Below are 16930 nucleotides of genomic sequence, written 5' to 3' on the forward strand. Positions count from 1 at the left end.
TGTGTTTATCCTTTGTACTTTGTTTTATTTCAATGATTTGGAGAAATGGATGCATTTCTTTGACATGGTTTTAATGATTTGTCTGCTTAAAACATGTATTGATGATATGGATTGAATTTCAGATAGAAAATTATTGAAACTTTTTATATAATTTTAGATAAAGTATAACAAAGATGGTCTTTTTCTTTTTTTCTGTTTAGTAGAAGACTGTGTGACAGAATAGATTTACATAAACATAGAGACTGGAATAAAACCTTCTGTTTGAAACAAAGAGTAAATCAGGAAAACCTTCATATATATAAACAGCCCTGGTCCACAGGGCCCATCGCTTCCTCCTTAACATTGCATGAATTTTAATAAAGTCAATATTCATTTTTCAATCAACATTTAACAGACTGAGTTCTATATTTATACAAATAAAAGAGAAAACAAAAGATGAGCCATAATTTAACAAAGAACGAATATTTATTATTCTATTTATTTAATTACCCCTGCTGGAACAATGTTCTTTGTATTTTATTTTGAAGTATTTGGTAAACTACTGAAATACTGAGTAACTGATCACCTAATAATAACAAAACAAGTTCACATAACTTTTATGTTATGTGAACTTTCATGTTCACATAACACACATCACATAACCACATTAATAAAATAATAGTGAAATAATACATTAAATGGCCACTGAACAATGTATTAACAAAATAACATTTCTAAATAAAACATATAGAAAGCTCTAACAAACCTCTTTAAAGTAGGAAATATTTATGCATTTACTGTTAATCTATTAGTATGGTTTGTTCTTTAAAGAAAGTTTCTGAAGTTAGAGCTGGAAAAGTATACAATTTTAACACTTGTGAGTTTTTCTAAGTTTTTCATTTTGAGTTATTTAAAATATATTTATTATTTCTCTGAATTTCTGATTGTTTTTAGTTAAATGTTAAATCCTAAAGTGACTCAGGGTTTATTTTAATTTCCCACCGTGAGTCAGAACCGGATGTGTGAAGTTGCTAATCGTCAGTCGGAGGAATGAACAGCATACTTACCTGGCAGGAGCGACTCCATGATCCTGTAGGTGGATCGCTCAGGGTGAGGATCAGCCATTGCACTGCGGCGATCTGACCTCTGTGAATTCTCCACATGGGAGAATCTCAACTGCACAATTTATGGTAGTGGGGGACTGCGTTCGCGCTCTCCCCTGGTAATAATGTGAAATGATAAATATTTATTTTACTATCATCTGTTAATTTCGTAATTACCAAAACGTATCTTCTAAGTATTTTCTGTCAATCACTCTGGTGCCCACTGAGATAAAACAAAATGTATCTTTTGTCATTCAGTTTGTTTATTCCGTTAAATGTCATTCCTCGCTCTGACCAGCAGGTGGCAGCAGCAGAGCGGCCATTAACGCCGTTATTGATACAAAATAAACATTTGTTTTGGTTTCCTTTACATTTTAGACATATTAATATAAATTATTAGTTGTTGTAGATGTAATCAGCTCTGAATATACTTAGGTTGCTTAGGTTAATTTGAGGGACGAAATACATTTTAAATGCTAAAATTAAAACGCTTCAGCACTCTCTCGCAATGCATTTTGGGAGCTTTAAACCGCCCATATTCTGGTTTATTTTGATTTCTATTACATATTTGTTATTATTTCTATGAGTTACTGAATGTGTTTTGTTAAATGTTAAATCCTAAAGTGAATCAGGGAATATTTTCTTTCCCACCGTGAGTCAGAACCGGATGTGTGAAGTTGTTAATCGTCAGTCGGAGGAATGAACAGCATACTTACCTGGCAGAAGCGACTCCATGATCCTGTAGGTGGATCGCTCAGGGTGAGGATCAGCCATTGCACTGCGGCGATCTGACCTCTGTGAATTCTCCACATGGGAGAATCTCAACTGCACAATTTATGGTAGTGGGGGACTGCGTTCGCGCTCTCCCCTGGTAATAATGTCAAATGATAAATTATGTGATACCATCTGAATCAATTTATGCATGATACTAAGAACCGAAGAAATTGCTTTTGGTGTACTTCTAAATTTGCTCCATAGTCGCATCTTCTCGGGCCTGCTTCTGCCTCTAGTGGCGTGGGGTGAGAATACAACTAATCTAATTACATTACTAAATAAGAATACCATAAAGTATTTATTATTTCATTTTCTTAAGAATGTATGGCTAATTACATGACATAAACAATACTTTTATACATTATAAATAATGTCTATATATCTCCATCAGTTATAGGAAGAACAAAAGAAATAAGGAGAGATGAAAACAACATAATCAACTATAATAAAAATACAATTTGCAATGTATACGTAAGAAATTTAATTGAGTAAAAGTCAATAACAAACAAATTAATTCGGTTCACAGCAGAATAACAACCCAAGTTGTTACAACCAGGGTTGTTAAGCAGATATAAGCAAAAATTCACATTTTATACATGTTTATTATATGTGGTTATGTTTATTCAGTTAAATTGTTAACTACGAAAAAACATAACTCACCTCCAAATCATAGTGCAGCAAATAGAGCGGCTGCTCGCGCCATCTTTTATCAAACGCCTTTTCTATTTGTTACGTCTTTTATCTCTTAAAATGAGCCACAAACTATCACTGCTGCTTCTACATCGTCATCCATGTTTGATTATTCTAAATTCATGTGGGGTATGTTGAGGGTTTTACTGGATTTTCTTCTGGAACCGGTTAGTGTGGTGTGTTGCTCCTGCCGTGTGGCTGGACACACGAACCGACCGAACCTGTTGGACTTTTATCGGCTCTGTGGTCACAGAGGTTTGGAAAATCGGCCGACAATCCTAAAATCGTGCCGTGTGAACCAGACCTAAAGCTCTACTCCTCTCCTCGTCTCCGCCGCTGCCCTAACGGTTTCTGTCTCTGGTCGCTATGGTAACGTTTACATATCCCTTCAAAATATACCACAAAAACAAACATTTTACTTTCGTGAAAATTTTAACTCACAATAACGACTAATAGGAGCCATGAGCTCGTTTCTCTGCAGCCAGACGGTCCATCTGGGAGAGATGAGAGACAATAACACCGGAAGTGTTGCTGATGCTCAGGGTTCTTGGTCTCTAGTGGCGAAGCAGTTTGAAGCTTCATTGCCTCATTAACATCCGGTCACCAAATCATGCAGAGCTTGGACTGTGGGAATCACCTGCCGGGATAAATCCATCCTCCTGTCTCTTCTCTGGGCCTTTTCCCTTCATAAAGAAACTTTCCAAAAACATCTGATGTGTTTCTGACTCATTTTGCTGTTTGTGGCTCAATGTTGGCGCGCAAGACGTAACCGAGTGAATCCGGTTAAAGGATTTTCAAAATAAAAGGTCCTCCAGACCCAAATAATACATAAAACAGAAATATTTCATTATTATTGGTCCACGGACTGGTACCGGTCCGCGGCCCGGGGGTTGGGGACCACTGGACTAGACAGTTAAGCGTGATATAAAATGTTCTAAATAATTTGCCTCTGTTTTCTACGGAGCCCTCTAGGGGACATGGGGAAAAATTTCTTTTGTGTTCCCTCGCAATACTGTACTGATCAGTTATGCGGCATATTTGAATACTGTTAGCCTTTCTTACGGAGGCTGCTGTACTTTCTGCTTTAATATAAGGTTATGTGAGGTTTTTCCATACATGTTAATATCTTGTTGTAAGATATCTGAAGTTTTACATCTTTTTCTTTAGGATAGAAAGGCACCAAACACCTATGATACAGTACTTTGAATAATGACTCATAGACTGATGTTTTAAAACCTTGTATTTCTGTTTAGGGGTTAACAAGTACAGTTATTATATCGGCACATAAGGTTATAGTTTGTATGTTCAGATTCATTTTTAAAGTTAAACAGTATGAGGCCACATGTGGTTTAGAGTATTGTATTTAACTGGAACATTTTGAATATAATTGAAAAAACCGTCTTACAACAGAAACTTTTGGATAACTGACTTCAAACCCACATTTCTGACATAAAATGTGTTTATTTGTTGGTCTGATTCCATGTTATTGAACATGACTGTTTAAACATACTCCAGCATATGAAATCCACTGAAATGAATTCAGAAGCACAGATTGTAGAAAAATAGCCGAGTCACTGATTTCTACATCTGTTGCAGCTGAAACAATGTAGGTGTAGTAACAGGTTCTTGTCAGTAGGTGGCAGCATGAAGGTGCTTCTGTGTCACATTTGTGATTTAAAATGTTTTTATTAAACGTTGGAAGTTTAATATAAACATTTTATATAAAAACTTTAGTAAATGTGTTAAAAAACATAAAACTTAATAATTAACTGAAAAAGCTTGAAAACATTAGTCTGTATGTAATTATTTTATATACTGCGTTTCACTCAGGTGAACTGAGGTACTGAACGAATAGTAATGGAAAAACTTAAATGAATAACAAAGTTTACTCTAATGAGCTATCGCTCTTAGTTACCAAGGAGACATAAGTCATTTTCACTCAATCAGCATTTTATTAGTTATTGCAACAACATCATCAGTGTTTTTTCCAGACTGATCTATTCTCACTAAACATTCCCTCCCTACGTATACTTGGTCTTGAATTATCAAGCAAGCAGTATGCAAGCGTTATGTTTTACCTCCATACAATAAGAGTCACAACGCCAGTTTACACTGATAACTAAAAGAAACTATTTTCTAAATTTCCACTAACAATAAACCTATCAATAAAGTTTGTAATTTTTTTTACAAAGAGGAGAAGCACAGCAGAAAATTCAAAGTGGAACCAAAAATCATTTCCTGTTTCTTCAGTACAGTCACAGTAAAACACACAAACTATAAAAACAGAGCACGCGGGACAGACAATTAATGTGGAGACAATCTCACTTAAAAATAAACATTTAAATGAAAAGCTAAAACTACCAGAATAAGATTATTTCTTCAAAGTGTTTCAGCTAAATCCATTTGAAATGTTTTTTAACAAAGCTGTTACATTTACAAAATGTCACCCAGCTATAATTACTGCGCTTTCAAACAGCAAGTTACTGAGAATGTTGATACTTCAGGTTCAAATTATGCCATCATGTGCTCTGTGCTCTCTCATATGAACAGCTAAATTGCTAATCTGAGACAAACTTTTTCCACACATAACACAAGAGAAAGGTCTCTCACCTGGGTGAGTTTTCATATGAAAAAGTAAATTAGGTTTAGACCAGAAAGGTCTTCCACAAATCACACAAGAAAAAGACTTCTCAGCTGCGTGAGCTTCAACGTGTTGAGAAAGATAAGATTTTTAAGAGAAACTTTTTCCACAGATCTCACATAAAAAAGGCTTCTCACCCGTGTGAATCCTCATGTGACTATTTAAAGAGCCATAATTTAACATAGAACGAACCTAAACAATAGTAAAATATAAGACTAAACACAAAACATAAAACTAACCATAAACTAATAATTCTAGTTGGTTAGTAAAACTAATAATTTTAAGCGCAAACTTTAACCAGTACTTTCTTAAACTGGTGAAGTAGAGATGAGGGAGTCACGAAACACAAACTGTAATTTTGATATTATTTAATGAATAGGATATTCATTATTATTGGCTATTGTCGAGGTCAGAGTTCATCATTCTAAGTATTTATTTATTCATTGTTATTTATTTCCGGCGGGAACTGATTTGATATTTCTGAGTCTTTTACTTTGAGTTCAGGGTCGCCCCCAAAAATTCCTACATTGTTTCTCGCTGTTTTTAACTCTACTGAGTGAAACTGAAAAGTTTTTCGTACCTATTCGGTGTAAGATGATCCTCGGTATCGGGGTAAAATCCATCAGTCTGCGCTGATCATCCATCTCTTCCTCCATCTTAACTGATTTCTTTAAACTCTGTGAATGTTTCTCCAGCAGGAGTTACCTGCTCGTTGATAAACTCTCTCTGAGGCGGAACTGAAGACATTTTCACTGAAAACACGGAAATATTTACCGAAAACACCAAACCTGTTTCCAAACTACCTTCTAAGAGGAGCTAATGCTACCTCGTGAGCTCCGTAGCTTCCCGTGTGTTTCACTTTGGCTGCACTGAAGAAACTATAGACGATTTTAGTTCCCCCTTGAATTTTCCGCTTTGAGCCTCCTCTCAACATACAATAATTTTAATATTTTACAACATTAATAAAAGGTTCATATATTTCAGTGAGTGAAACACAGTATTAAAGTAATTACACAAACACACGGATGTTTCCAAGCCTTTTATTTCTGTTGATTATGAGGATTTTCTGCAGCTAAGTAAAGAAGAGCATTTATTTTTAGAATATTACATCATTCTGACTAATGAAAAAATTACTTAAGAATGTGAGTTTGGAGTCAGTTATCAAAACGTATTTATTCTTACAAAAGAACCATATTGGAACATCTAATGAATTTTTTTGAGTATGATCGTTTTAGTTTGTAAAACAGTCTAATGTTATATCAGGTTGTAGTTTTGTAGGTTGTGATTCAGTTTTAAAGTTAAACACTGAATGACTACATATATTTTAGAGGAACACGGTGAAATGTTGTTTTGACCTGAAAATACTAATAATAACAGAATCTTGTGAAAAAAGGTTCATGTTTCCATAGAAAGAAGTGAAAACATGAAAGGTCACTGAAGAGACAAGATGTAAGAAGAAGACAGATAACTTTAATTAAAACCACAAAGACAATTAAAGTTATTATTTAGCTTGTATCATCATACATGTACCTGAGCAAAAAAATGTTATTAATCATTCATTTAAAAACATACAAAGAAAATATGTTAGAAATATAAAATAACAGAGGAAAACACTGTGAAGCCTCCCAAAGGAACAAAATGTGTTTAACTGAAGCTCCTCAATGCTAAGAAACAAAAGTCACTTTGCAGCTGTATAAAATACCAATATACTGTTATGAACCTGGTTGTGTAGAGCATGTACAAACACATTTTCACAGCAGAATTTTAACAATGACTTCTGTGAAACAAATATTTGGGAAAATAAAAATCTCTCTGCTGTTAGCTCTCAATCAAAATCTGACCTGATCTCAATAATATTTGAGTTTTTTTCCCTTTCAAACAAACATCACAGCGTTCTATTTCTGGGCTTCAGACATGTGACTCGGATGCTGCAAGACATTCTGATGGGGGTCAGGATGTCCTGACCCCCATCAAGGGTGGTCAAGACAAGGTAGCCATAGACATCAGGATGTCTATGGCTACCCAGCCATACCCTGTATGGCTGAGTAAGTTATATTTAATTTATTCAGCTTTTTTTAACATGGAAGTCCCACTGAATAAACATATTTTCTGTCCAGGACTCAACACTAAGTTAGCTGCTAACAACATTAGCACTCTGGGGACTACCAAGCTAGGGGGTAAAAATAATACATCTTACCATACATATGAACAGGGCCGTGCAGAGACCTTTGAAGGGGCAGGGGTTCAAAGTTAAAAAGGGGCACATTGAACAAGATCTTAAAACACTGTACAGCAACATAACAACAACCCATAATACCTACATTTCTAAGTTACATCTAGTAAACGCAGCTATGGAAGACATGTAAAAGAATTGTCTTTTTGCCCTCCAGCGTTGTATGCATGCGCAAAATGTCTGTACGTAAACAATAACATGCATGGTGTCTGTATTTATACATCATAAGGCAGTGCCTCACCAGCTATGAACCTCACCGCACATCACTGTTTCGCACCCACATGAATGTTCATGTGTTTAAGTAATTGTCTTTTCATCCTGAAACTTTTTCCACAGGTCCCATAGGAGAAAAGCTTCTCATGTGTGTGACTTCTCATGATTATTTAATTTATCTTTTCGAGAGAAACCTTTCCCACAGGTCCCACATGAGAAAGGCTTCTCACCTGTGTGACTTCTCATGTGACGAGTTAAATTGTATCTTTCACTGTAACTCTTTCCACAGGTCCCACAAGAGAAAGGCTTCTCTCCTGTGTGACTTCTCATGTGATGAGTTAAAGTCGTTCTTAGACGGTAATTCTTCCCACAGTTCCCACATGAGAAAGGCTTCTCTCCTGTGTGAATTCTCATGTGCTGAGTTAAAGTCGTTCTTAGACTGTAACTTTTTCCACAGGTTCCACAAGAGAAAGGCTTCTCACCTGTGTGAATTCTCATATGATTATTTAAAGTTGTTTTCAAGGTGAAACTTTTTCCACAAGTACCACAAGAGAAAGGCTTCTCACCTGTGTGAATTCTCATATGATTATTTAAAGTTGTTTTCAAGGTGAAACTTTTTCCACAAGTACCACAAGAGAAAGGCTTCTCACCTGTGTGAATTCTGATGTGCTGAATTAAAGTCCTTTTGTCACTGTAACTTTTTCCACATGTTCCACAAGAGAAAGGCTTCTCACCTGTGTGAATTCTCATATGAACATTTAAAGTGTCTTTATGGGTGAAACATTTTCCACATGTCCCACAAGAGAAGGGTTTCTCACTTGTGTGAATTTTCATATGATTATTTAATTTATCTTTTCGAGAGAAACCTTTTCCACAAGAACCACAAGAGAAAGGCTTCTCACCTGTGTGAATTCTCATATGTACATTTAATTGGCCTTTATTGTTCAAACTTTTTCCACAGCTCCCACATGAGAAAGGCTTCTCACCAGTGTGAATTTTCATATGAACATTTAAATGAACTTTTTTAGAGAAACTTTTTCCACAGGTTCCACAGGAGAAAGACTTCTCTTCTGTGTGATTTGTCATATGAACATTTAAACTGCCCTTATTGGTGAAACTTTTTCCACAGGTCCCACAAGAGAAAGGCTTCTCACCTGTGTGAATTCTCATATGAACATTTAAACTGCCCTTATTGGTGAAACTTTTTCCACAAGCCCCACAAGAGAAAGGCTTCTCACCTGTGTGAATTATCATGTGCTGAGTTAACATCCGTCTGTCACTGTAACTCTTTCCACAGGTTCCACAGGAGAAAGGCTTCTCACCTGTGTGAATTCTCATATGAACATTTAAACTGCCCTTACGGGTGAAACTTTTTCCACAAGCCCCACAAGAAAAAGGCTTCTCACCAGTGTGAATTTTCACATGAACATTTAAATGACTTTTTATAGAGAAACCTTTTCCACAGGTTCCACAGGAGAAAGGCTTCTCACCTGTGTGAATTCTCATGTGCTGAGTTAACGTCCCTCTTTCACTGTAACGCCTTCCACAGGACCCACAGGAGAAAGGCTTCTCACCTCTGTGAATTCTCATGTGAACATCTAAATTGCCCTTTTGGGTGAAACTCTTTCCACAAGTCCCACAGGAGAAAGGCTTCTCACCTGTGTGAATTCTCATATGTACATTTAATTGGCCTTTATCGTTGAAACTTTTTCCACAGCTCCCACATGAGAAAGGCTTCTCACCAGTGTGAATTATCATGTGATAATCTAATTGAGCTTTTCGAGAGAAGCTTTTTCCACAGTTCCCACATGTGAAAGGCGTCTCACCTGTGTGAATTCTCATGTGATAAATTAAACCATTTTGTTGTCTGAAACTTTTTCCACAGGTCCCACAAGAGAATGGCTTCTCACCTGTGTGAATTCTCAAGTGCTGAGTTAAATGTCCTTTTTGTGTGAAACGTTTTCCACAGATTGAACAAGTGAAAGGTTTTTCTCCTGTGTGAGTTTTCACGTGTACCATCAAGTTACGGTTTCCAGAAAATGTTTTATCACAAATTTTACAAGAATATAATTTTTGCTCTGCGTGAGCTTTCTTGTGTTTTTTTTGCTTTTCAGTGTCAGTTCTGCTTTTCTGCTCTTTGATTTTCTCAAATCTCTCCTTTTGTTTCTGTTCTTCCTTTCTCTCTTTTCCTGGGTCTTCAGAATTGCTGCCTTCCTGATCCTGGTTCTCATCCTCAGCAGAGCCATGAGAGATGAGTTGGTTCCTCTGTGGTTCTGTTTCATTGTGGATTCTTTGCACATTAAGAGGATTCATCAAAATGTCATCAGTCTCCTGTTTCAGCACAAGATGCTCTTCATCCTGACTGATGCAGAGTTGCTTCTCTTCCTCTTTGGACTCTTGATGTTCTGGTTCTTCTTTATCTGAAGTGAACTTCCTCTCCTGGTTGCTGAATTCATTGAGAACCTCCTCCTCTTTACACACCCAGCACTGTGAGAGATCTGCACAAAACACAAAACAAAAGCTTTTAAATGTGAGTAAAAGAAGGAAGTATTGATTTTATTCACTTAAAGCCTTTTCAAGTGATCCAAAGATTAAAATTACAAATGTATAATTATGAAAATGTACTTAACCACTTTAGTCTTTCTGACTGGAAGGGGTCAAGAAATCAGTCAAAACATACTATGGATCTCCAGGCGAGAAAGCAAGATGGCGATAATTAAACCTAGTGGCTCCAAGACAAAAATAGTTCAAACAGCAGCTTGATTTAGTCCTGTTATAGTTCCTTAGAGTCTTATACGTAATTCTATGCTGAAAACATTTAATGCATAGAGCAGCTTGTTTTCTAATGCACATTAAGAAAGAAACTGAGCACTTTAAACCCTGTTGATGGTTTTGGTTTCATGTCTTCATTCCGATCCTCATTTGCATAAACATCTGTTCTTTATTACTGTAGCAACAAAAATTAAAGTTGTAAGCAACCTCGAATGGCCCATGCGCCTCAACAACGCTCTGGCGTATGTTGCAATGACAAACCCATCGGCGCTTTGCATTCCAATCAATTCTTCAAATCGCCACCAAGCAGAACATTGAGAAAGATTCTGTATTATGTTCAGTCAGGCTCAGTTCAGCTCCATTGATAAAGTTTTGGCAGAAACCAAACCTTCTTGACAGAAGTTAAAGCCAATTCCTGTTTGGTGGAATAGAAGTAATTACCATCAAGTAAAGTCAGGTTTCCAAAACAAGAGAGAAAAGGAGAAAAAAGCAAGTGTCAATTTTTCACACAGTTTTTTCCAAGAGAGGTGGGTAGACTGCAGGGTTTCCCCCAGAAAACATGCTAAGCCCGGTGGGCGGGGCGCCGAGGCGGTCCACCGTGTTTTTGCATTAAAAGATATTAATTAGACAGTAAAAGTAAAAATATTACTGGATAATTATATGTTAAGGGAAAACATTGCCAGTGAAACGATATTTAAACCCACAACTAGTCTTAAAGACAGCTAATCAAATAATACAAATAAAATTAATATCAATTATTTTCACTTCTGTTTAATACAAATTAAGTCAGCGGCTCCATAAGGTTCTTCAGGGGCCCATAAATGCTAATATTTTAACACAAACCACACATTCATAAATGTAACATTTGTTTATCCACATCATCAATGTTGCTGAATTTGATTGAATGGTTTCAGCATACATAAATTAATTTAAATTGTTTAACATTTAAATGTAAGATTTTAGGGAGCTGACAAGTTTACTTTCTAAAAGTTCAAAGAACAATATTCATAGTTAGATTGTTTTATTATCATAACAATCAGATGCTGTGAGTTTAATCTTTGAGTTTAAGCTCTATTTGTTCAAAAATACAAACAGAGCTTTGGAACGTGACGTCACTGCTCTAGGCGTAGGGATATGAGCGCCATCTTGTGAGGCCATATACATAACCGAGAAAACCACTGTCTCACAGATATTTTGAATTTTTGAATCTAAGTTACTTGAAATTATTTAGCAATGGTTCGAACTTGCTGCGTTTTTGGATGTAATGTCCGATCACACGACCGAGACGGTAAAAAGATTTTAAAACAGACTTTAGTTTCACTGTTTTTCTGTCTGTCAACAACGCGAGTAGGCTAAACTATCGGAGCTAACGAAAAGGAGACAAATATCCCGGGTATCAGCGGTGAGACGTCCTGATGTTACCTTCTCCAAAATCCCAAGATATCTACAAGTTTGCTCCAGACATCTCCATTCTGGTGAGTGTTTAAATTCACTTTGTTGGTGTTGTGTCATAATCGTTTTATGTAGCATAGTCCGAGTTTTGTCAGTGGATATCGAGGTTATTCCATTATTGTGAAGTAAACTATTTTACTAGTGTTATAAAATTTACAGCATTAATACTGATATGTGTTCTGATTCGTCCTCTTCAAGGCAAACCGACGTATGAAATATATTAGCTCAATCCAGGCTGAATCTGGGTCACTGCGAGGTAAACGCCACAACATCGGACCGACATGCGCGTCAATTAAAGAGGCAATACAGCAAGACCATGGTGGACCAACAAGTTACAGAGAATTACTGTGTTTTCATGATTTACCCCAGAAGAGGTAAATCATAAAAACACAGTAGGGGAGGCTACAGAAGAGGAGCAAGTTGGAGAGGCTGAGGAGGAAACCCCAGGAGAAGAGCTCAGCAAGGCTGCAGACTCTGGAGAGGAACATGAACCATTTGTGTTGAATTATGTGTTCAGTTGGAAGTGTCTGTTTTCTGTCATTTAATCATTTAATGTGGTAAAACATTCATGAAACGTTTGATTCAAGCACTTCAAGTTGCAGGTAAACAGGTGATGAAATGAATCACATTTTAAGTATAAATTTGATATTTAAAATATTTCAAGTAATAAATGTACATGTAATGGAAGATTATATTTTTAAATAAACATTTTATGTGATTAAAGTAAACAATTATATAATAAGATATTTTGCAGTAAACATTTAATATAAGCAATCAAACCAGATGAAAGAGCATTAAATCTTTAAATATTTAATGTGTAATTAAACAGTTCAGAGTAAAATGTAAAGGTGACAAGTAAATGTTATGAAATAGAAAAAACTTTAAGTAAATATTTGTTGTATTTAACATATTTCAGGTAAGAAGTGAACATGTAATGAAATAGATCCTGACCTAGAATTTTATGTAATTGAACATTACAGGTAACAAATACATTTCATGAAATTTTTAAAAAATATATAAAATTAGTTAAAAAATAAAAAATCTGGGTGTAATAATGTAATAAAGATGGGTGTGCTTCATCTATACAGTCTAGTAGAACAATTTCACACTGATTTTCAGTTATTGAAGAAAACATTATTCAATATTAAAATAATTTAAAATATTGAATATGACTTAAATTTTAATAGAGGATAGTGTGCCTCCTGTAATAGTATGAATTACCACTTTTTACTATCAGTTAGTCACAAGGCGTTTATTTACAGGAGTGTTTGGTTCAGAAATGGACGGTCCCTATGTGAACCTCTGAGCGTTGAGGAGGGAGCGGTAGAGAACAGCTGGCCGGAATCAGCGTTCATAAATCGGATCAACCTTGAGCTAAACGCCCCTCACTCCGCGGAGCGCGGATATCCAATATCCAACTTGAAAACAACTTCACTGCGGTCGGTAACACAATGAAGACGCTGGAATAAAGTTTGTTTTGGTCTGTCGCTATACAAGATGGCGCCAAGCGACGTAAACGTCACACGCAGTGACGTCAGTTCCAATGCTCTATTAGAAAACTGCAATTATAACTGATTGTTTTTAGGTTGGCCAATTAAACTACTCCCCCTCTCCCAGATTAAATCTAACACAGAAGCTGTTAGAGATGCTGATGTTTTAAGCAGCAAGAGGTGCCCTAAGTCAGATTCTGCTCCAGGCCTCGTACAGCCTTGGACCGGCCCTGCATGAGGAGTTGAATCCGCTGCACTGCGCAGAAATGCGCAACAAACGGGAGATTTAATTAAAGGCTGCTAATTTGGCTCTGGTATCTCTGCCATTTGTGTCTGTTGAGTTTTTAGTATGCATCACAGAAATTGTTCTGGCTGCTCAAGTTTGTGGGACGAGTTTTTCGGATCTTCCTGCGGCCGCGCACATTAACTCTGGCTGACTAAGCACAAAGCATTTGATATGGTTTGATGCATTAAGTAACTGGAAAAATTATACTAAAAATAATAAAATAATTAGGGTTGTTGTAAACAAATATTTTAGTAATTGAGTAATCTATTGATTATTCTTATGATTGATAGAGTAATCAGATTTTAAAAAATGATAAAATAAAATATTGGTAAATCTGGCATAACACCATTGTTACTATCATATATTAATATCAGTCCAATGTTTCATTTTTGAGCTTCCCTAACAGTTACGTTTTTTTAGTTTAGAAAATTAACCTGTAACAATAATGTCTCACTTTCTAAGTTAACCTGAAGAAAAGTTATACAAAGATCTGAAATTATATTAGCTACTGTACTAACCTTCATTATGCTGCACTACAAGCATATTATCTCCTGGACATGAAATATCATGTTTATGCAATATAATTATTACGTTCATACAATATAATTATTACGTTCATACAATAGATAATCATGTTCGTACAACTATCACCATGATAAGAATAAAATTTTGTAGTAAATACATTTTTTGCACCATTGAGTTAAGAATATATAAACACGTCTCTTTAAATGTATTGTTAAGTTGCACAAAATTCGAGACCAAACTTCAGCTTTAAAAGAGAACAAACACAGCTTTAATTAACATTTGCAAATGGAGAAAACATACAAAGCTCACATCTCAGTGAGAATCGGATGAGTTCTGACTTGGGGCTGAACGTCCCCTCATTTACATAGGATACATCACACATTACTTAGTCACACCCCCTGACTCAAGTGTCAGGTAAAAATCTATACGTTACTTATCTGTAAGTTTCAGTGGAGCAGAGTTGCATACACATTCACAGCTCAATGTAAGGCGTTTCTCCAAGAAGGCCTCTCTGCTGATGGCTAAACAGATACTAGAAACTGAATTTCTACAATCTACGCTTATCACCTTAGCCATGTCTTCACATTTCTAACTGCTGAACACCCTGGTCTTCACTTATTTGAGGAGGGTCAGAAGAGCATACATTCTGTTGAGCTGCAACTGAGTGCAAATCTTTAATAAAAACATCATAAAGTGTACATTCAAATTTATTTAAACTTGTCTACTAAATTTTTCCTTCACAGTATATATCAGAAATTTTAAATTGACATTTGTGACTGTATCCAAAAAAGACCAGGGACATCCATCCATCCATCCATCCATCCATCCATTTTCTAACACCCTTGTCCCTAGTGGGGTTGGGAGGTGCTGGTGCGCGGGGTCACCCTGGACAGGTCGCCAGTCTGTCGCAGGGCGACACAGAGACAGTGCAATAATATTAGCCTGCATTATCTTTTCCTCTCAGGTTAGGGCGCTGCCTTGCTGCGCAAGCATTAGCTTTTTCCCTAAAATAAGCTTTTAGATATTTTTCTTAATTATTATCCATGTTTAGGACACTGAATGTAGGAAGTCCATGTAAGACAACATTCTAATGATAGCCCACATGCTACTGGCAGCATTTAGGTTTACATTAGCATTTTGGCTCATTTTAGATTATACACTAATTTTAACAAACTGAATGGTGCAAGTCCATGTTAGTCAACATGCTTGTGACTCTCCACAGGCTATTGACTACTATTTAGCTAAGCTTAGCATTGATGCTAATTGTTAGCATTGCATAGTATTGCTGGGTCCAAACTAACGGGCCCACTTTGGCAGGCCCCGGTTAAATTTCTCCAGGAATTTTCTACTTCTACTTAATATTTACAATTTGAGCTGATTCCTTAAATGTGTTTCCGAACACAACGATTATTTATCTGTCTAAAAACTCTCTTTAAGCTGATAAATCAGTAAAACATGAAGGTTTTTCGTACCTATCCGGTGTAAGATGATCCTCGGTATCCGGGTAAAATCCATCAGTCTGCGCTGATCCTCCATCTCTTCCTCCATCTTAACGTTGATTTCTTTCCACTCTGTGAATGTTTCTCCAGCAGGAGTTACCTGCTCGTTGATAAACTCTCTCTGAGGCGGAACTGAAGATATTTTCACTGAAAACACGGAAATATTTAGCTTAAACTCAAACTCTTCTTCAAATCACCGTCTAACAAAGGAAAAGCTAAGGCTAGCCCGTGTGCTCTGATTTTATCTTCCCCGCCTTCTTTTTCTTCTTCTTCTTGTTTTATGGCGGCTGGCAAACAACTTACAGGTGCAATACCGCCACCTTCCAGGTTGGAGTAGGGATCACACCCTTATACCCTCCCCATAATACCCGTTCTTATTAGAAATCTAAAAATACTCTCAAATATTATGTCTCCTGATGACTTCTGAAATATTTCGTCTAAATCTAATTTACAATTATTCAACTCATTAACCAACATCTCTCTCTCCCTTACATACTTATTGCATTCTAAAAATACATGCTGTATTGTTTCCATCTCTCCACAATATTTATAACAACCTGTACTGTGTTTATTAATTAACTTAAGAGTACTATTTAACCTTGTGTGCCCAAATCTGATTCTGGAAATAATATCTTCTTCCCTTCTATTCCTATTACCTTTTCTATACCCCCCAACTCTTTTTTGAATTTTATAATAAAATCTCCCTTTTTCTCCTGTATCCCACTGTTCTTGCCATTTTTCCTTCATGTACTCCTTAACAACACTTTTTATCTCATTCCTACTTATTTTAATATTTAACTCAACAATTTCCTTATTAGAGGCTCTCTTAGCAAAACTATCTGCCAATTCATTTCCAACAACACCGAAGTGAGCAGGAATCCAAATTAATTTAATCTGAGATCCTATCTTCTTAATCCTGAAAATTATCTGAACTATATCCTCTATAATATCTTGCCTAACTTCCGATTTCATTCCTTGTATACTAATTAATGCACTACTAGAATCTGAACAAATTACAAACTTTCCTCTTCCTATTCCCTCTATCCATTCTAAGGCTATTAAGATTGCCATTAATTCGCCTGTATACACTGTTAGTTTATCACTAATTCTTTTATTTTCCATAACATTTAAATCTGGAGCAATAAATGCTATCCCTACTTGATTATTTGACATTTTTGAAGCGTCTGTATATACTTGGGTATATTTTGAATATCCTTTATTAATATAAGTTTCCACTTCATTCTTTTCCATCTCTCTTCCCTTTTCCAATAAT

General features: G+C 36.1%; 7 protein-coding genes and 2 non-coding genes across 21 annotated transcripts in view; 3 read left to right on the forward strand and 6 right to left on the reverse strand.

The window, feature by feature from the left end:
- Positions 1–6043, reverse strand: part of LOC116733109 (gastrula zinc finger protein XlCGF57.1-like) — a 28947-nt gene extending 22904 nt beyond the window's left edge. Inside the window, exon 1 of the mRNA XM_032583836.1 lies at positions 5991–6043. The gene's annotated coding sequence lies outside the window, so the exon portion shown is untranslated. The remainder of the gene's footprint in view (positions 1–5990) is intronic.
- The window catches only part of LOC116733095 (oocyte zinc finger protein XlCOF6-like), a 778765-nt gene that overhangs the window by 698035 nt on the left and 63800 nt on the right, over positions 1–16930 (reverse strand). The window lies entirely within an intron of this gene.
- The window catches only part of LOC116733104 (gastrula zinc finger protein XlCGF8.2DB-like), a 570370-nt gene that overhangs the window by 498873 nt on the left and 54567 nt on the right, over positions 1–16930 (reverse strand). The gene's annotated exons all lie outside the window — the stretch shown is intronic.
- LOC116733103 (immunoglobulin superfamily member 3-like) overlaps positions 1–16930 on the forward strand; it is a 919724-nt gene that overhangs the window by 472147 nt on the left and 430647 nt on the right. The window lies entirely within an intron of this gene.
- The window catches only part of LOC116733131 (butyrophilin-like protein 8), a 766651-nt gene that overhangs the window by 308103 nt on the left and 441618 nt on the right, over positions 1–16930 (reverse strand). The gene's annotated exons all lie outside the window — the stretch shown is intronic.
- LOC116733539 (U1 spliceosomal RNA) lies at positions 1039–1201 on the forward strand. The gene has a single exon (XR_004342062.1). It is a non-coding gene; the product is annotated as a U1 spliceosomal RNA (small nuclear RNA).
- Positions 1791–1953, forward strand: LOC116733515 (U1 spliceosomal RNA). Its single transcript, XR_004342040.1, has one exon. It is a non-coding gene; the product is annotated as a U1 spliceosomal RNA (small nuclear RNA).
- Positions 7060–16930, reverse strand: part of LOC116733108 (gastrula zinc finger protein XlCGF57.1-like) — a 36377-nt gene continuing 26506 nt past the window's right edge. Inside the window, exon 4 of the mRNA XM_032583833.1 lies at positions 7060–8031. Within this exon, the coding sequence (XP_032439724.1) occupies positions 7778–8031 (254 nt within the window). The 3' untranslated portion in view covers positions 7060–7777. The remainder of the gene's footprint in view (positions 8032–16930) is intronic.
- Positions 8036–15676, reverse strand: LOC116733062 (oocyte zinc finger protein XlCOF6-like; the record flags this gene model as incomplete). The annotated part of the gene is made up of 3 exons (XM_032583752.1): positions 15631–15676; positions 8956–10131; positions 8036–8871 (listed from the first exon to the last, which is right to left on the reverse strand). Coding segments are annotated over exons 1-3 (2055 nt in total), but the record flags the coding sequence as incomplete, so codon positions are not given.

The sequence above is a fragment of the Xiphophorus hellerii genome, chromosome 14 (assembly GCF_003331165.1).
Source record: "Xiphophorus hellerii strain 12219 chromosome 14, Xiphophorus_hellerii-4.1, whole genome shotgun sequence".
Classification (NCBI taxonomy): Eukaryota; Metazoa; Chordata; class Actinopteri; order Cyprinodontiformes; family Poeciliidae; genus Xiphophorus; species Xiphophorus hellerii.